At 40.5% G+C, this 20,670-nt stretch overlaps 1 protein-coding gene across 7 annotated transcripts in view; it reads right to left on the bottom strand.

The window, feature by feature from the left end:
- The window catches only part of LOC144945546 (contactin-2-like), a 355,729-nt gene that overhangs the window by 284,368 nt on the left and 50,691 nt on the right, over positions 1 to 20,670 (bottom strand). For 6 of the 7 annotated variants that reach the window (XM_078874004.1, XM_078874009.1, XM_078874008.1 and 3 more), the window contains exon 2: positions 18,331 to 18,438. In XM_078874004.1, the coding sequence (XP_078730130.1) occupies positions 18,331 to 18,385 (55 nt within the window). In that variant the 5' untranslated portion in view covers positions 18,386 to 18,438. The remainder of the gene's footprint in view (positions 1 to 18,330; positions 18,439 to 20,670) is intronic. The other variant, XM_078874005.1, reaches the window with a different exon arrangement.

The raw sequence follows: 20,670 nt of genomic DNA, 5'->3' as shown, positions 1-20,670 counted from the left end.
CCTTGTTGGCACGTGGGTTCTGCTACTGCTGACAGTGGCATTTGCGAGTATTTAATATTTCTCTGATGTTATTTTAGTCTCGTGCTGATCATTCGTCCTGTTTGCCCAACATAACATTTGCCAGACGTGCAGTTAATCCTGTACACACCTTTTGTTGATAGCTTCAGTAATACATCTTTTGTACCAGATATTAATTTCTGTATTTCATGTACCATGCCAAATCTGACTCGGATGTTTTGTTTTTCCAAACATCTGGATTTCTGTGCGGGATGATGGTGTGACTCTGACGCCTATCTGAGATGTCCAAAATTTTGCTCCATGTGTTGCGAGCTTCTTGAAGAAGCTCCCAGCATGCGAAGTGGTACAACCCAAAAACCCAGCGGAGAGCTCTGGATCGAGCGGATTTTGACAGCTTCTCAAACCATGCCGGTTGTTTTTCTGGGCTGTGTTGGTGGCTCAGGCAAGATTACCAATGGGTGGCAATGGGAAGCCTCCTTATGAATGAAGCGCGGTCTTCAAGGAAGACGCGGCATCATTGTCTCCGAACTTCCCTTTCAACATAAACCATTCTCTGTTCTCCATCATTAGTTGCAGCTCTGGCTAAAAGTTCCATTTCCATAAATGTATCCCGCTACGTGACTTCTTGTAAAAATGAATGGCCCAATACAGAGAGTTACAGTTAAGTATATTCATTGCCTATTACATTGTGAAATATTTCAATTGACCCATCCAAGTGCTCTGGCCACCTGCACATTCACTATTGCAGCCAGCTTAAGTGATTTGCCAGGGGCATTTCAAAATAATTTATGCCATTCATCCATCTCCAGTAATGCTCTCAGAAGGGTGTTAGCTCAGGCAATGGCATGTATATTACCCTTGCAAAACGGGTAACTACAGCTGCTTCAGGCATAGAAATCACCTTTATTGATTATGGAGCAAGCCACAATTATACAACTCGAACGCTTTCATGACCACGTTCATTCAACCTGGCTCAGCCCAAGATTATTGTCCCTCTGGCCATGCATCAACTTTACAGTATAGGGCTTTTGTGGTAGTTACAATGGATACGTCAAATAGGAATTGAACAATTGGTTGCTGCGGAGTTATGTGGGCCATCAGACCTGGGTTATGGCCCTGCCTCTGTTCACAAATCTCAGAATAAAAATATTTATTTATACTGGAGGCATGCGATGAGTTATAAAGCTCTTTTTCATAGATGTTCAGCAGGTTTCACAGATGTCCAGTAGGTCAGGAAGAGCTTAGAGAGCTCTACCCTTATATTCAGCGTTTTTATCCAGAAAAATCTAAATTCCTCTGAAGTAAAAACTATTATATAAAAGAGAACTGGCCACACATGCAGAGCAGGGCCATCCTGTAGGAAAAATAAATAATGAATGAGTCTTTTCTGCAAAGTCAAAAAGACAAAGTCTCTTCTGGCCAAAATAAGCTGTTGGTGGTGTCACCTCCATTGCTGTCTCTAAGCCAGTGGTGAAAATTCCATATTCCCATGGTGGATATGAGCCCTCTCTAAATGCCAACCACCATCTGTCTTCCAACTTTGTGGTATTCATTTACGAACCATTGCGGGTACTATGAGCTGAGCTGACACACCAACTAGACTTTGAAGATGTCACCTTCTGTCAGTTGAGCTCTGTAATGAGACACACAGCTGAATAATAATGACAGAATTATAATCTCCGTCTGGGAAAGCACAACATGGTGCATGCCTCTCAACGAGTTGTTCGTTATTAGTGTCCGAATGGTGCATGCCAAATGCGCGCCTTGATGCGCATGCACGCTGCCATAATCTCACAGGCATTTTAAAGTGTAAGCAAACTTTTTTCACTGAAAAATATCATATTGCCATGATTTACATATAATATGGAGCACAACGTCGTATATCCGACCATCACATATCTGCACTTACCAATTAACACTTGCACCCCGTGCAGAGTTGGTGAACAGTGCAACTCATTCACCATTGACATTCACATATCCGACCTGTCCACGAATCCACCTATACCTCAGTCCCCAGCAAGTAAGATGTGCGAGGTTATTCTGTATTCATAAACATTAGTACGTGTCTTCAGAGTGAAAAGAGTCTGACCACTATTGGCAAGTCCAACAGTAATGGTTGTAAACACATCACCTCAGAAATGTTAGACACTAATTGGATATCTTACAGGCTTTATTGACAGCTTGGACAGATCTGCCGAATGAATTCTACTCACAGTGGTATATCTAAAAATTATAGAGCAGGGGGTGGGCGCCTAGCCAAACATGCAAAATGGATATGCACTGTGAGGAGCCAAACTTCCTGCAGTCATTCTTGCATATGAGTAAAGAATACTGCATTACTAACTTTCAAATATTTATTATTTCAAATAAAAAATTAACCCACAAGAATTCCCACATTCAGAAAACACATTTGTGAGTAAACTGCTCTAGTTTGTACTCGCGGAGTTCTACTGCCAAAACGTTCCCCTAGCTAAGAAGCAGGCCAGTGATCAAAGGCCTTTCAGCAGACACTTTGAAAAGAAATACGCTTTAGGAATGACCACAGTGTGAGCTTATGTGGCACGAGAAAAGCTCATGCCTAGTACGGATTTTTCACGAGACGGGAACACCATTCTATTCAAGGATGGTCATGATCCAAAGCATGTGATTTCACACTTTTGGGGCAATGCCAGGTGGATCGCATAGATTTGCAACACTCACCAACACACTGGGCTCCGAGGGGGCTGACCAAGGGATGACAGTACATCACGTGGGCGTGTGTGTACCTGTGTCTACAGCGCCGTCTCAGTGTCCTCCCTGAACTCGTTAATTTTCTTGAAATTGAATATCTTGGCCAACCATCCCAATCGCGAGACTCACTTGCGAAGCTGTTAGTGCATACATTTATTTCATATCAACAAATTAAATATTGTCGCTTTGTATAAATACCAAATATCACTCATTCACTTAAAGCACTTGCTAACATTGTCGAAGTAAAATTGGACTCGTTCGATACGTACATGTTAATGCATATTCAAGGACATTAAACTTAAGAGTTCTGCTCATCCAGAAACTACTTCGAAGGTAAAAGAGAATGGGAGGGTGGTTGGTTACTGCACTGCTCTATGACTGGGAAATTGAGTGTTAAACCCAGCCACGGTCAACATCAGTGGCGAGTTATATCTCTACCAGTCCCGAATCACACATCCTGCTTTTACCAACCCACACTGAAAAGTGTGGCGAAGTTTGGTCAAACAATGCCTCATGAGTTACACGGCGTGGGGATGCCTTCATCTCGCAGTGGACTGACAAAAGGCTATACACAATTGTAAAACATTGTCAAAGATTTTTTGTTTCTTTTTTCTAATTTTGTTTGTTTTGTTTGCTGGGGTTACTTTCTGCTTCAAGGTAAAGTATCACATTACTAACTGGACAGTGAGATCAAGGCATAATGGACAAATTGGAACAATGTTGGCCTTCCTGACGGACCACGCAGAGAAATGTGACAAGTCACGTGCCCCAGCAAGGGCGAGAAGCTACGATGACCCTCGGTTTGTACTTGTTCCTTCACGAGCACTGACAAATGTGTCAGCGGACAATCTCTGGGGCCAAGTTGGCCTGGAGTTTGAGTTCATTTTATTTTGTTTGCTACACGGATGACAAAGATCCCCCACATAGCTGTAGAGGCTACTGGTGAACATTATTTAAGGAAGCAATGCACATGAAGAGGTCGTTGGATTAACTTTTCGAACAATATAAATGTGAATGCTTTGAGACATTCATTTTATAATAAATTTGTCATTTATTACACATTGTAATTAATTTTGTTGGTTCTGTTCTCATTTTTTTCATTTCTGCATTTTAATTTGTTACACTTTGAAAATAGCTTGCTTTATGATGTTAATGTTCATGATGTTTAAATCAGAATGTTCCTTTTATGAGCTTTGCTGTTAAATTATTAAACTAATTTAATTAGTTGCACTCAACCCCGTTTCATGATTGTGGTGTTTCAGTCAGCACTCTAATTCGTTGCATGAAAGAACAATCTTTGTGTTTAGTTTGTTGTCCTTCCTCCGCACCTGTGTTTAATGCGGTTGGCTATGTACGGTCTGAAAGAAGTTCAACATACATACAACACTCGGTGTTACAATTACTCAAGTATCCCTTTAAAAGAAAAAAAACGTATTATCTTGACATACTTTTACCTGGTCATTCATAAAGAGAACTGGATTGAATGTGTAGCCAGCAAAATGCCTGGCTACTATTGTCTCCCCAGAGCTGATATTTATACAAAATACTCGTCCTATATTTAAGTGTGAGTTAACCCTGGGGGATGCAAACATAATATCAGCATCTAACAAATCCAGGAATTGGACGCAAAGGGATGGGTCCATACCACAGTGCACTAACTGCTGTGTCACCAGTCCCCAACATAAAAAGATGAGGGCTCATATTTTCTGTAATCTAATTATCCAATAATTTTGTCTACCGTGCTGAAAAATGACCTGCGATTTTGCTTGGTCAACTAGATTTACTAATCTCATTTAACCACTCAGAATAAAATGGGGACCCTTTCTCATAAACCCTGCCGTGGACGAAGAGGGGTGTAGCCGATGTAGCCAAGAACACCAATGTCTAAACACCCAATTGGTTTTCTCGGTCAATAAACCAGCCGCCTCTGTACCTCCACCACAGCTCACTCTCACGTTAATCATCTCTGGCCACTTGGGCCATCACCAATGTCTGAGCTCCGTGACATCCACCACTCGTTCCCAAGTCTTCACTCATCCCTATCTCCCACACAGCACCAACAGTAAAACAGAACATCAATGTAAACTAACAAAGCAAAATACGGCAAAGGTAACTTGGATTATATATGTTTATTTTTCCCAATGACCAAATCACCCTGTTCATAACCCAGTAATGTATATCCCAGTTCTGCTGAAACTGTTATGCTATGACCCACAAATAATAACACACACATTAAAGTACTTATCAAAAATTACATTGCAAAATGAATAGCATACGTTAGGCAATATAAGCCATTTAACGTATTATTATGGGTAAATAACATTTCATGTCGTTAAGGAGCATTATGGTAATATTATTCAGTATTTGGGATAGCACATTTTGCTTAATGGTGCAATTCGACACTTGGGCTTAAAGCTTAATATTCGGGTTCAGAATAAGAAGATGGTGTTTTCAACAGAAAACTATAACAGGAAACATGGTCTTGCACATGAATGACCTGCAATTGTGTACACATCCTCGTGCAAAATCTGTGTAAGAATGGTTGATGTCAGTCATCTTGACGTGGCAAGTATCCTGGGACTATGATAATAGCTTACCATTGAAGACATATTTGTGCAGTGTAATAACAATAATTTGTTCGTATGACTTACAGACCTTCATCCACTGCAGGATGAAGGTCTCGTGTCATCCATGGAGGGTTGCTTGACCATATTTCACCACATTTGTCAGTGTAGGTTGATAAAGGCAGGGTGCGCGGTGCAAGACTGGTTGAGATATCACTCACCACTGATGTCAGCCATGGCCAGGAGTCCAGCCCAGGTGGCCGGATTCAGTAAAATGCGCGATTACGATTATTTATTTCCAGCTTCCACACATACATCCCGGTTGTGTAATTGCCTCTTCAGCTTGAGAAAGTTCTTGAATGTGATTCGGAAGGATGTCAAAAATGGGCAGAATATTCCAATATCTACCAGCATATCCATTTGTGTTAGATTGATATCACATTAAATAATAGAAGCTTGTTAAAATGGGAAATGTGTCAACTTTAATAAGCAGAGGTCCGAGACAATTTGGATCGTAAAAATGAGTCTATATACAGTATTATCCAATGGAACTCTACATCATAATTCAATACCGGAGAAAAAGCGGTCACCAGATGTTATGACAAAAAATGTATTTTCCAGAAATGTGTAATATTTCAAATATCAAAATGTCATGGTACTTAGGGTACAACCACACGGCTTCATTGATGAATGTAATTTGATTGTTCAGCTCAGAACATACACGTTAAATTGTCTGTGTGTGTAAAAATGCATGCTGTAAGATTCATGTACATTACATGTATTGAGTTCTCTCAACCCCCGAAGCCTGCGATTCACTGCATGTTAAAACAGAAATTATTATTTCATCAAATCGTTACCCTAAATTATTTTATTTTCCAGGAAGGTGAATCCTTTCACTCATGATGGTATGTATGTGCAAGATAGAGGTCCTTTGCTTGAGTCACATTTATTATGCACAGATACACTTTGAATATTAGGATTTGTATTTTTACTTACATGTCCCATGTGCCTTGTTGTACCGTGCTACTTAAACATTCATCTGTGTATGCTTATTTGGAAACCTTTACGTTTTTGTATCAATGTCTTAGTCATTGCCCACGCTTCTGATGAATGTGTCAGGGCTGGAAGTCTGAAATGATTAATGACTGTTGCTTGCAGAAACAGTGGCAATTTAATCTTCAGTAAAATCTTAATTTTCCGAGAAACTGTTCCGGATCCCAAATTTGTTTAGTTGCTATAATCGCGATCCATTGTGTCCATAACGTGTCACAATCAATCCATCACGTCCTCTGGTTGTCAACGGTAACAGCGATTGAATTATAATGAATGTGTGGAACAGTTCCTTTAATTACATGGAGTGTGGTGGGCAAAAATTGTGTGTCATAAGATGTTTTTCTCACGAGGCTCCATAGTAAAATTGTCAAAGTTGGCAAAATAATGGGGAATATTTCTGCACTGTGCCAGCAATATATTCCACCAGGCAGAAAGTAGAGTTTAAAATTGAATCTTTCTGCTTGGCAGGAAGCACAAACGAAGGGTTTTCTCTTTGTCGAAAGGGAAAGGCACCCGCTCATAATAAGACTACACCTACCAACCCACATATCGATTTTCGTTTCAGATTGTTTATTTTTTGCAAAGCCACTAGATATATGCCAAGTAAATGGGTACAAGTCTCACTCGCTCAGGGGAGAATTAACTATGTTTCATTAAAGCTATGCCCAGCTCACTAATGACACAAGTAAATGACACATTGGTGGTTTAGGTACAATGAAATGCCATGCTGGCAGATTGGGCCATGATAATTGACAGTTTCATAAATCTAATGTGACCTCGTGAAATTATTTAACATTTTCCAAAGGGCCCTCTATTTATATATCTGTAATGATTCATAGAATAGTTCCTTCCTCCTGAAAGTATGAAATAATTGGCAATCCCCATTCCAGTTTAATTCACAGCATAACATGGCCGCCAAAACTTAAAGGCAAGTATTTTACAATGCAACATCTTTGATTGTGTTTGATATCTACAAGGTCAGAGTATTGACATCGATCTCAAATATCGATCTTCCTTAGGCATGTTGATCAGTTCAGACTTGGCCTGCTCAGCAGTCCTAGGCTTTGATCAGAGCTTCCTTCAGGCAGGTGTCTTACCAGATAAACCCCTGCTGCCAGCCCATTCAATAGCGTACATTTTAAAAATCCACCACACTGTGTACCAGTGTATGTGAAACATAGCTGGCAAGACAGTCCATTATGAGAGCCTTCATTTTAAAAAGGGATTCAAATGTGAAGGAAATGTGCACAAATAATTATCATAGTTTTATTACAAGATAAGATATTGGATATTTGTGTCGTTCTAATAGCAGAAGGCCATCACAAAGGCGCTATATTTCAAAGATTGAAAAGGTCTGCCAGTAAGGCTGTGATGTGTTGCTTTTGCGGTTTTATCTCATTTAGAAGGTAATTTGTGGAACATTTTCTAATTAGTAAAATTTTGTCCCGTGACGACGGTGCATATAGCCTACTGTTTTTTGAATGATGCGAAGAGATATATAACGTCAACTGTGAAGCAGATGGCAAATATATATTGATTACTACACACGCAGCATGAACCTGTGTGACCACCAGGCTCGAACCGCAACCTCTGCAATAAGCAGGAGGCCGCACGACCACCCAGCATCGTCAGCACCCCGTTTCACACCAAACTAGACACACGCATACATAGGAGGCCAATCTTGCACGTTTGTCCTCATTTTATAGTAACTTTGTAATAAATAAATACATTTTAAGGAATCATATTTAGTTACTGGTAGGGGCATTGATGCTGGTAAAGATGTGCGTCGCAATGTATCGCGATTTGTTGAGGAGTTTTGCAGTTATTGTGAAAAACGTTAAGACTTCTCAGAAAATGGATGCAACATTTTATGGATGCAACATTTTATGGGTGCTGCAATAAATAGCCTAAGAGATGCCTTAATATAAATTGAATAGACTGTGCACAGTATGTACTTAATTTAACACCGTACAGTCATGTGATACCAATATTGACTTCATAGTCTTCATTCTACTGCATAAAAGTACATGACAAAATATTTGACAGCGCAGTGCTAACAAATGTGCCCTCCCCTCCAAATACACCTGCAACTTATGCCCCATATTCATCTTGTTAAAAGTGGGCATACACTACCCAGTGCAAGTACTTCCAATTTACAGTGTACAATTTTCCTCAACCAAATCACCACACGCAAACGCACGACCTTTCCCGCTCACTAATCTTACCGCCTTCTCGATTGGTAATTACGGCACCATTCACATTTGCATTTTATGGGTCACATTGTTACGTACGGGAGATTGACTTAACAATAAATACCTATTAGGTATAATAAGAAAGACTGTAATTGGCTATTCATTATATCAGCTGTGCAGCTCCCAGGTTAAACATTGTGAGCAGTGTGTCTTGCAACATTGCCCATTTACGTAACATTTTGAACTAAATTTATTTTCATTTGGCAATCAGGTTTTTCACGAAGGCAATGAATTTGCTATACATTCACTTAATCATTCCTGTGAAATTCAATTAGCATGGCGTTATGAAAATTATATGCAAAGGTTACCTTTAGGCTCATTGAACAAACAGAATAGAACATGTGGCAATAGGAATGAGACCAGAAATGACATAAAAAAATTATCAATCATTATTATCGTGACCCTGATATTTATTTGAATTGTGGGGGATATATCTGTTTTAATGTATTATATGTGTGTCAGCATAATACACGTGTGATGTGCGTTTGGATTTGTGAATTGTTTGGTTTTGTTGATATAGTATTGTCAAGGATTGCTGGAGTTTTTCCCCGACCAATAATGAGGTGATATAATGAAATGCTTTCGATGGAAATATCACGAGTAGAATGTGAAAAGCACAGTATTCCACATGGAGACAATTTAAGAAAAAAGTTTTAAACAAACGGTGCATCAAATGCAGATCGGAAGCTATATCTGTGTAGTTGGGAAAGTGATGTTTACTTCAAGATGTCTTCAATGCAGAATTTCAATTAAAATATTTTGATAAACCCGGGTTTTATCAAGGACACAGTTTCTGCAATATAGCCATACTGCTATATATCGTATAATGTAAGATTCACAGTAAAAACTGTTTTTGGAAAATATCGTTATATCGTGCTGTAAAAATTGATCATTATAAATATGCCAGAGGAAACAAAAATAAACCCATACTCTGCAGACAGAGTTCCCAGCGACTCCAATGTGTTTCTTATCAACATATTCAGTTGCGAGGAAACTCATTTTCTAGTGACTGTGAAATTAAGTGTCCAGAAGTTCTCAAACAACTAGACAAAGAGATATTCTGGGTAATATTGAAGCCTTGTACACCATTGGTTGACCCAAAACTGTGCATCACCAGAATATATAGAAATTGAACCGTTTTAATCAAGGTTAGTCATTGCAAACACAAATGTTATGATCACCCCCTCATAATCCTTGCTTGTCTGTACGGAGTTTTTGTGTTATCTCCTCGTATGCATCGATTGTCTACAAACTCACTGGTGTCTAAAAATCATTATCATCATCAGCCATGATAAATCCACTACTGGATGAAGGCCTCCCCAAGCCGCCACATTCCAGCGATATATAAATCTATCTAGCACACGCACACAAGCTGATTGCATCACTCCATTTCCTCAAGGGGTGTGCTATCAGATGAGCACGTGTAAAATACATAACACGAAATGAATCAACTAACTCACTCGGGGCCATTTTGAAAGTCATCGCAATGTGCCCCAGAATAAATATTGCTAGTTATTTGTAAAATATGAGAATAGCAGGTTAGAAAAACATGCATTATTAAATAGTTAACAAAATTATAACTTTATTAAACTTGAGCAAATGGATAACAAACGTTCCCCTTAAACTTAAACGTTCACAAATGTAAGCTGGAAAAAGCTCTTTAAAAATATTATTTCACCATTTTTGTTTCCTGCATGTACCGTGCTGGTAAATTAAAGCTCAGCTTGTGATCAACGTCGTGAATTGGACGCATTTATTTATTTCAACACTGTGTACGATTCACAAATGCTGACATAAATATTAAAGCGCCAGATTAAAGCTGCTGTGTGTACACTGCCAGAACATGGGATGGGAGTTTCAGCACTCATCCTCTGCAGACCCATAACCAGTGTGGGAACGGTAGACAGGGACTCGTGCTGGTGTCCCGATGACATTGAGGGCATTTCTTAGTATACAGATGCTCAGGGAAATGCTGCCCAAGGCATTTGCATCTTGTGGTGGTTCGCTGCCTGTCAATTACCCGCAAATGTGTGGCTATAGTTCAGTGGAAATGCCGGTGGCTGAAAAAGTCGAGCTTATCCCACACTAATGAGGTGAAATGACAAGCTCACGGCATATTGCGTTCACGGGACTTGGCACGCACATAGGAGACAGTCCAAACTACGCAGCCAGGTCATGTTCAGCACTCGTCGTGAGCTCTGGAATACAATACTAGCGAGTAGAGCGCAGAGTTTTGCAGCCCCCCTGCACAATACCACCTCAACACCAGGGTGGGATCGTACAGCACATCCCTCCATTACGCTATTCCTAAATGAACACACGTATGCATTTTTTTGGCTGCATTTGCATAAATTATATCAGTTCCATTCTTGATATCACTCATCAGCATCGCTGCTATCATCGTCTACTGCTGTCATTTGTGCCTGAGGGAGTGATGTAAAGCAGCACATGAGCCGATGAGGCAACACAACAGTTATAAAATACGTGATAATTCGTGGTAGATGCAGGAAGCAGAGCGATTACATCAGGTCCTCGCGCGTGCTGGTGGCGAGACGAATCGTTACTTCGCACAATCGTGAGAGATGGCAACAGAGTCTCGGAGAAACCTTCATCCAGCAGTGGAGTGATGGCTGGTAATGACCCAGGAGATTACAACGTGGGAAGAGCAGCAGAGCCATTCCTTGAATGTAGAGGGAATAAGAAAGCTTCCCGGCAAAGCTATTATTATATTCTTGGTTCTTTCAGTAAAGTCACATAGAAGGGAAATAATAATATAAATATAAAACAATAAAAATTCTGACAACGTTTCGACTGCAACACGAGCAATCATCATCAGGTGTGAAATCCACAGTAAGAAAATTTGAAAAAAGCTTTAAATAAAAAAAGCTATTATTGTAAATAATATAATTTGTACTTAGCATCTGCCCAGTGTTCCGGTGGAAGGTGTTGAACCACAACACCTTGCTGATCTCGTAAAGAAGCATAAACCATTACGCAAACTCCGGACATCCTCAAAGCAGCTGTTGGCTAACCATCGAACAAAGATGGTCACTGCATCACACGCTTTCAGATACGCTTCTGCGGCTATCTGGAATGCTCTTCCAATATTAGGAAGCCACTAGAGCTACACACTTTTAAATATAAATTGAAAACTGATTTCTCTAGAACTGCGTTTTGTGTTTAGTTTGTCCTTCCCCTGCACCTCCAATTGGTTACGTAAGGTGCTAAAGAAGTTCCACATACATGCATCCCTTTAGACAGGGGGAACAAACCAGCCTTGATACATTCTATGTGAATGCAATCTCTCGTGTTCAAATGTCATAGTCTCTATGACTTCTCTTTATTTCCTCAAATAATGTAAGCAGCTGCATAGCCTATTAATTGGCTCACCGCTGTGCCAAATTGCAGTCATCAGTTTGATTTCGAGAGCTGCCTCGTAATATGGTAGGGCTTTACCAAATGCACCCCCTTTTCTGCATTTGACATTCAATATCCTATGACATTATTCACAAGACGAAGCCATTGTGTAAAGGTGGCATGACCTGAATTACAAATCTGACTAATTAACCACAATTAAAAAAAAGATTACTTTATAATTACCCTTCCATGAAAAATAAAGTACAGTATTGCATTTAGAATTTCAGGGTTTCTATTAAAATCATTATTTTATATAAATGAAATTTAAGTAAATCTGCTGGCAGATGTAACAGCACTGTGTCACAAGTCACTGTCGAAGATGCTGGTATGCACAAAGGTGGAGAGAGAATGGAAATTGCACGAGTCTGCATTATGGAACCCATTCGGGCTCCTTTAGTCTCCAAGAAAAATTGTGTTTATTCATTACATAGCACTTGCAAAAGCAATGTAGTCAACCAAAGTGCTTCGGCAACACTTGGTCAATACACTGTTCCTCAGCGTAGATTTTAAATAAGCTTGTGACTGAACTTTGAACGGTCGACAAAATACATCGCACAATTGCTGAGAAATTTCACAAAATGCTGCCACGGAGCCATTGAGGAAAGGAAAACGGCTGCAAGCTCCGAGCAGTTTACCGAGGATACCGTGTTATCAAGAGAAATGTTAAAGTATAGGCCTGGACTGATGCACACGAATAAAATATAAGGTGCAATCAGTGAGCACGCCGGCACAGGGCTGAAAGCTCATCGCACGTTGTGCTGCGAATGAGAATCCAGCCACTCAATCGTTACTGTACAGCACCACTTACGTGAGGCTGCGAAACTGTCCGTTCCTAAAAGCCACCACCCGCCTCTCGTAATGAAAGCAACCCCCCAATTAGACCCTTGCTGAAAGTGTCTCTGCTGCCGATAATGAGATCCCATAATTACCAAGTAAACATAAGGGCAGTCAACACGTTCTGAGATTGGGTTAATAAACATATGCTTAGGTTGTCACTCGTTACTCTATTTTGCAATTGCATCCCCTCCTCCTAAAGTGTCATATAATTATGGTTAGCATTTGAAACATGTATTAAAAATAAGATAACCGGAGGGTCCGCGGGTCAGACCACTGAGTCGACACTGCTGAGATCCTGGGTTTATCTGAGTTTCAACCGCTTGAGATCAGGCTGGGTTTCAAGAGTTGACCGTCGTAGCCCAGTTACCAATGACTGCACGACAAACCCAATCACGTAAAACGTGGGATATCTTTTAATTTGGTGTAAATCCATCTCTGAGAATTAAAAATATCAGTTTGCCTGTCATGTGGTGATGCACTGCACTGCTGGAGTTCCTTTGTATTCGTCTCGTGACATAATACTACCAGTAGCATCATTGCAAAGACATTGCGGCAAAATTAATGTTGTGCCTATTATATTAATGGATGGGGCAAATTTACAGAACAGAGCAAAACTCACATTACTGACGCTGCGTTCCTACATCCACTTAAGAGCCCGCTTACCCGGTTCACAAACAGGGCAAGTGGGGCAAGCTTAGTTTTCCTCGGCTGTCTGCAAGCTCTACTCTGGCCGCTGGTCCACATTTTTAAGGAATGTGTACCTCTCTTTGTCAAGGGCGCACACATTTTCAGCTCTGCCACTATCAGAAACAGTCGTGATGTCCCAGGGTCAACATGCAGGAGAGGCGTTCCATTAACGCGCCTCCGATTAGCACGTTTGGTTACGTACAGTACGAAAGAAGTTCAATATACTCACATTAAGGGTGTCTTTTAAATTGGTCAACTTTGGGGAAGTGTTTTAACTAGAAGAATATGGAATACAAAAATTATATATTTTAGCTGAGCATAAAACATACAATTGCTTCTCTTTCGGGCAGTGGAGGGAGGGACAGAGGGGAGAATCTGAGCTAAGAGCCACAGGTTAGGACAAGACCAGGGTCATGCCGGGTCATCTGGGATCTCATGGCACGGCTCAGGTTCTCGATTATAGAAATGCAGCATGAGACAACCAATCGAGGTGGGTTGCCTATAAGTGGCAATCAAGGGGTAGATATTGAAGTCAGATGGTGAGACCCTGGTAAGAGCAAAGCTTGGAGGATGGGAGTTAATTTTGCAACAGTCTCCCCGCACCTCGGATTAGCACAGATGGATATGTAAGGTGCGTAAAAAGTTCAGCATACATACAGATGTGAGATCTGGCAAAAGGGGGCATTGGAAGGTGTGGTAACATCAATGGCTTTGGCTATGATAACCTCTTATGAATTAGAATTGAAAGCATAGCATGTTTAAAATAGAATATCCCGTCACAAAAAATTCTGAAATGCCCGAGTACATCTTATGTCCTTGAAGCATAGTGTTAGATAATATCATAACTTAACATGTAAGACAAGTCTTCATCTCTAGAATAGAACAAACCAATGGTTTCTAAAGAAACTAATTTGAGCTCATGTTGCTCTACAAAAGCCACTTTCTCAAACTTATATTTAGCAAAAGTGTAATAAAATAAATAACTATATTAACTATCTTAATACTACAAAGTTACATACAATACTGCAATTACATACCCATAAACTGTTGTTAAAATCAACTGAAAGATTATTACATCAACGTCAGTCACCATATCTCGCATTTGCAAACCCAGGAATTAATTCCTTGTGATGTGAATATAATGTCTCCGTAGAGTTCTAGCTAAATTCATCTTTCATTTGATGATTTGTGCAAGGATTTTAATTAAGAATCAAGATAGATATTTCACGAGGATATTTCTTAAAGATGAGTTTGTGTTAATGGCCATTCCAGGGATTCTATGAAACATACCTCGATGATGAATGGCAATTGGGAGATTGACTGCCGGGCCGGAGCAGCCTCCACTGCTGCAGTGCATGTTTAATTATAACTTAATTGCAGCTGATGGCTCAAGTTTATGAGTGAACACAACGCATTTTCAGGAAGATGCAACTCACAAAACGCATCGCTCCTATTTCATCGATAGACTCGTGCGCAGGCTGTGTGTTCCAGGCTGTCCCGTGTAAGTGTGATGCTTCATTCATGATATAAAACGAATCACATTGATACCAATTACTCAACTTTATGAATATGGCATAAGGGCAGGTTGGTGGTTTTGGGGGTTGGTAGATCATAAGTAGTTGCAGCAGCAGCAGTGTTATAATATATTTTGTCATCATCATTCATCATTAAATGCATATATCATGACCATTATATCATGTTGCTCTTCTTCCCTCGCACCTCCAATTAGCACGGTTGGTTACGTACATACAAACATTATCTTTTTTTCATTACAACTATCATTATTGTCATCATCTTTTCCTCTTAAACAGTTTTCATCATCACCATTGTTGTTTTTAAGTAGCTTTAGGCCACAGATGTCAGATTGAATAAAATCCCATTTTGAGAATGGGTGATAAAAACGTCTCTCATCTGACTGAGTTGTATCTACAATATTAGCCGACCATGCGAGTGGTGCATGGATCCCGTGACGTTTGTCATGAGATGCTCACAGGATTCACATGTGACTGCAACATTATATGCAAATACGTTAAAATTGATCTTCTGCTTTCAATTAGCTCCTACATCGTCTTAATTAAAGGTAACATATCTAGTGTATCAAAAACCTTGCATATTTTTCTAATCGTGTGATATCTGTAATTCTTAAAGAGGTGGCAGTTCCACATTATATCCGTGGATGGAAATTTGCATTCTTCAATGATCTGCAACTGATGTTTTAACTATAATCAAGTTCACTGATGTTTTCATGAACACATCCTTTTAACAGCTCAATTATCTGTTGACATACCTCTAACATCCTTATTTGCAATTCACTTCTTTCATAAGCTGTCACTTTCACAAAACATGCCCCCAATTGTAATTAAATTACATTATTTGATGAGGTATTGCTGATTGCCATTAGGCTGTATAAGGTGCACACATGAAAACAATGAACAGCTGTTCGTGTAAAATTATTCTTTGGTCTCAACTCGTTTATCACATCAATGCTACACTGTAGTACATTCATATACATTTTATTTTTAACACGTAGAGGGGGAAGTCACGTAGAAGAGGAAAAAAATAACCAAGAATTTGAATTCCTGCAGTCACGAAAGCTTTAAATCGAAACCATAATGCGTATTTTACTTCCTATGACTATGTTACATCTGTGCTCCTATAACACCATCTGCGATCCCTTGAAATGAGTGCTCCACAACGATACGCACAGTAATTATACACTGTATGTCAGGTGCGATCACCAAGTGATCAGCTGATAAATAGTTTAGTGCACAGACAGCATTGACGATAGCATGAGCGACCAAATGGCTGGCAATGCAGCAGACATTTGTTTTTATGGAACAAACACTTTCTTTTATTGGTCCTGGTGAATCCGCCCCATGAAGTCGTCTTGAATGGATGTTTTAGCACTAAAATCGCTGTCCGCTGTGCACGCAGGCTAGGAACCCATTTATTGCTGTTTTTATCGCTAATAAATATCAACATTTATTAGCGACACGTAACTTGAAACGTGCAGTAGCTGTTGGAAGGCTTTGCTACAGTGGCAGCGCAGCCCAGAGGGGAACAAAATCGGCAATTTGCACTGGGCCTCACATAAAAGAGGGTCCCCCCCCCCACAACTGGCCTGGTTTTGTCATTAATGAATAGTGGGGCCCCACATGGCATTCTGTTGGGTACATGTACATATGCAGAAGCAAACAAAGCAAAGAAGACCTACAGATTCCAACTCTGTCGTGGGAGAAAAACACAGTCGATGGTAAACTATTTAAATGAACTTTAATTGCTGAAAATAATGATTCACGGTAGGATCTGCTTGTCTCTCTTGCATTCTGTCCTAGCTTTCACATCCCTGCCTGTTCGAGATAAGGGTGTGATGCCCATCACTTATTTGTACGAATTTTCATGCACTTTGTCCAGCCCCCTCCAACTATCGCAGACCGTATGTGTATCATCACATGAAGCTTGCAAATTAAAAGGATACCACAGCAGATCAGGACGTGTGTGCGAGCAGTCATTTCAATGTGTGGAACACAGTCGTTACCACAATAACATAATCATTTATGAGTGAGCTGAACCTTCAGCAGGGGGGTTTGTACCACCCCCCCCCCTCTCATGCCATGGAAATGCATTGAAGGAATACACTTGATGAAATGGAAATGTACCATGCAGAATCTTTCGCCTCAATTAGCCCGCACTGCCCTAGATGTCCCAATAACCCGTTGCAAACTTATAGGTATGCATTTGGGAAATGCACTCACATCGAGGAACTGTATAACATTGTTATTTTTCACTTTAATCAAGCATGTGTGACATAGATCACACCAACTCCAGAATCTTGAGCCTCACATCGAACACCTCTCTCCACAGATACCCACGCATTTGGCTTCAGGTCTACTGTACGACCGCTGATCCTACACGATAGGAAGGACCATAAACTGCCAGCCATTACACGTGGGAAAATCCGAGTACAGATAGTCCCCGAGTTACGACGGTCCGACATGATATTTCGATCTTACAATAGCGATACGACAAAATTGTAAAATATTTAAAATTTCGCGCGGCAGGCAAACGCAGCAGCGTACGAGGTACGATGCTGTACGTTGGGACGCTGCCGGGATGTACTGTATGTATCTCCCGCCTTGTGTGATGCAGATAGGATTGTTTCCTGAAAAAAACTTTCTATTAAATTGCAGTTCATATCGGTAGGCTAAGAATTTACCTTGTTTTTTTACTTTTCATTTTACTGTGCAATACAGTATTGTAATTAATAAATACACACAGTACATAGTTTATATAGTACGGTACTGTAAATTGCTCTGTTTTGCTAAATTATCACCATTCTTTAAGACTCCTGGGTAGGCTAGGCCATCTTCGACTTACGATATTTTTGACTTACGATGGGGTCGTCGTAACGCATCTCCATCGTAAGTAGAGGACTACCTGTACTGTACTCCTACCCCTTCAAAGAGAACTGGCCAGCATGGAAGTGTGGGCCAACATACCGTACAGAGGGGCTCTCTAGCGTGCCCTCCAGCGGAGACCCCTCCGTCTCTAGTGGCGTAGGCAAGTGATGGGGTCTCTTGAGGGGTTAGCAACCCAATACGTCTCACTCAAATGAAGACTCAACGTCAATATTGCGGTGGAAAGTAAGGCCTACTTATACAGAACCAAACATTATTTTAAAAATATCAAATGTACAATATACATCGACCAGCAAGGCTCACCGAGTTTCAATTCTTCATTCAAAACAGCTCACAATCTCAATGGCCACATACCTGTGATGAGGGCAATGAGGGACAGCGACAGCATTCCTTGCCAGTGGACTCCCATGTCTGTCTTCACAACCTCCACTCCAGGTGACAGAAGGCCTCAAGCACAGCTCCCTTCATTCGAGAACACAAAAGATAAACAAAGATCCTCCTATAGCCATGTGTTACACACTCGAAATGAAGGACGTGGGCAGGTGCTCCAAAGCGAGGGCAAACACATTTATTGTGATGCAACAGCACGTGTGTCACACAGCAATCCTATACAGAGTCGCAATTAACCATGTGACTGGCTTACAGGTCAGGTTACTCAACAACAGTTTCCCTTAAACTCAATCCTAATACTGATAAACCATTTTGTGTTTAATCATCTTTACACTTCACTATTCGAATATTACCTTCATCCTAAGCTGTATGTCTATCTATATCATCTACATATATTGAAACCTAACACCCATTATCTGTACTGTATATGTACTGTATTTGTCACCATTGTACAACTTACTCCTGTACATGTGTTCTATTCTTAATAGCATTGCAAGTAGTCCTACTCTGGGTGCATGGGCATGGTTATAGAATAAACAGTATTCAAGACTAGAACATTTCTATAACTTTCAAAACCAACATTTGGGTCCTTTACCTGTAAAATGCAACAGCAGGTGTGTCACACATAGCAATCGTCAATCGAGTCGCCATTAACCACGTGACTGGTGTACAGGTCAGGTGACTCAATAACCTTGCCAGCCAGCCACAGGCCCAACTCAGTTATCGCATGCTGGTGTACACACGTGCATTGATGTACTGCACAGCACATAAGGACCTTCACAAAACCACACTTTACTCCCTTGCTGCACGAGGAAATAATTAAAAGATTTGTCCATTCCTAATGTGCCACATATGGACTGTTGGAGCAAGTGGTGTCAGCGAGTATCTAGAAGACACATTGCACACACAGGCGTACACAGATCACGATTTAAGCTGTTTAAACTGTTGGGGCAAGTGTTTTCATAGAGTATCTATTAAAGTTAGAACTGCAAACAAGCATGAAGAATACCTAAAACCAAGCCCTCGCAAACTTTGTCTCCCCGGTGGTGATTTTCATGACCACACTGTTCAAAGTGCTTTCTATTCAGTGGAGACAAGCCGCGTAGATTAACCACGCCGCGTATCTACAAAGTTGAGGAAAGAGGCCACACTGGCGGTGCTGGCGGTGGTGGTTGTGACGATAGCGGCAGTCGTGGAGGTGGTGGTGATGGTGGCGGCGATGGTGGCGGCAGTGGTGGCGCTCGTGGTGGCAGTGGTTGTGCACCGGCACAGACGAGAGCGACTCGCCACATTAGACACGAACGCTCTTCACACCGCGCTCCGCTCCCTTTCCCCACAATGCACGTCCCTGCTGTTTTGCAAAAAAGTATTGAGACGCAGTGGAATTCAGGTGCTGTATACACACCATTTGTACTCATAACTGCTCTACAAAAAGACTAACGTGTGTAACGGACAAATGTTTTGCACGATGGCCCTTTACTCTGAAGACTGGCCAATCCTTAAAACGTTAGCCTGTTATATATTTATTGGTATCATAGTCCATGTGGTAAATATGTTTCCGTTTCAATGCAGTGTTAATGATGGACATCGTGATTTTTAATTTGTGTAAACGTCAGTATGTGGAATGGGGCTCTTCTCCCCTAAACCAGTAGAAAAAAATCCACAATCCTCTGGTGGGTTCAGTCTATCCAGTATGGGATAACCAATGTTGACTTTTTTAAAGTGGTAATTATTGTATTGACCCTGGAGGGATGATGGGCTGAGTAGATCCCTCATTAACTTTTAAACTTTGAATCATCCAATATTGGGGTGATCCCTCTGCCATATTGTCATCTCTACAGCCAGAGAATAACACCTGAATTTAAGCTCTTTGTAGCCACGACAAGTGATGAATTGCCGCAATATATGATATTATTATACTTAAAAATTGTTCTTGTATAGTTTAGGTTAAAAGTGTTTAGCTTTTGTGTTTGTTGATGTATGCGCTTATTTGACATTAAGTTAATTTCCGTTTTATTTTCCATTAAGTTATAATTTCTAATGTCGAAGTCTCTCCATTTATCTTTCATAGGCTCTTAATATAATTGACTGGAGTATGTAAAGTTGAGCACTCTGCCACAGCGCCAGTGTTATGGTAATGCTGGTTGCAGTTCTCTGTTACTTAAAATGTTATATCTAAAATTCTCAATACACTATGCAACTCCATAAATAAATCTAGTCCATGATGCACTGGAACCTAGAGAATGCCTGTGCGTAAACACACACGCCTCTAACATCCAATCCAATGTTGTCAATTCAATCTAC

Source organism: Lampetra fluviatilis, chromosome 38 (genome assembly GCF_964198595.1).
Source record: "Lampetra fluviatilis chromosome 38, kcLamFluv1.1, whole genome shotgun sequence".
Classification (NCBI taxonomy): Eukaryota; Metazoa; Chordata; class Hyperoartia; order Petromyzontiformes; family Petromyzontidae; genus Lampetra; species Lampetra fluviatilis.
Note: the sequence above shows the minus strand (reverse complement) of the source record. Positions and strands in the feature narration are given on the sequence as shown.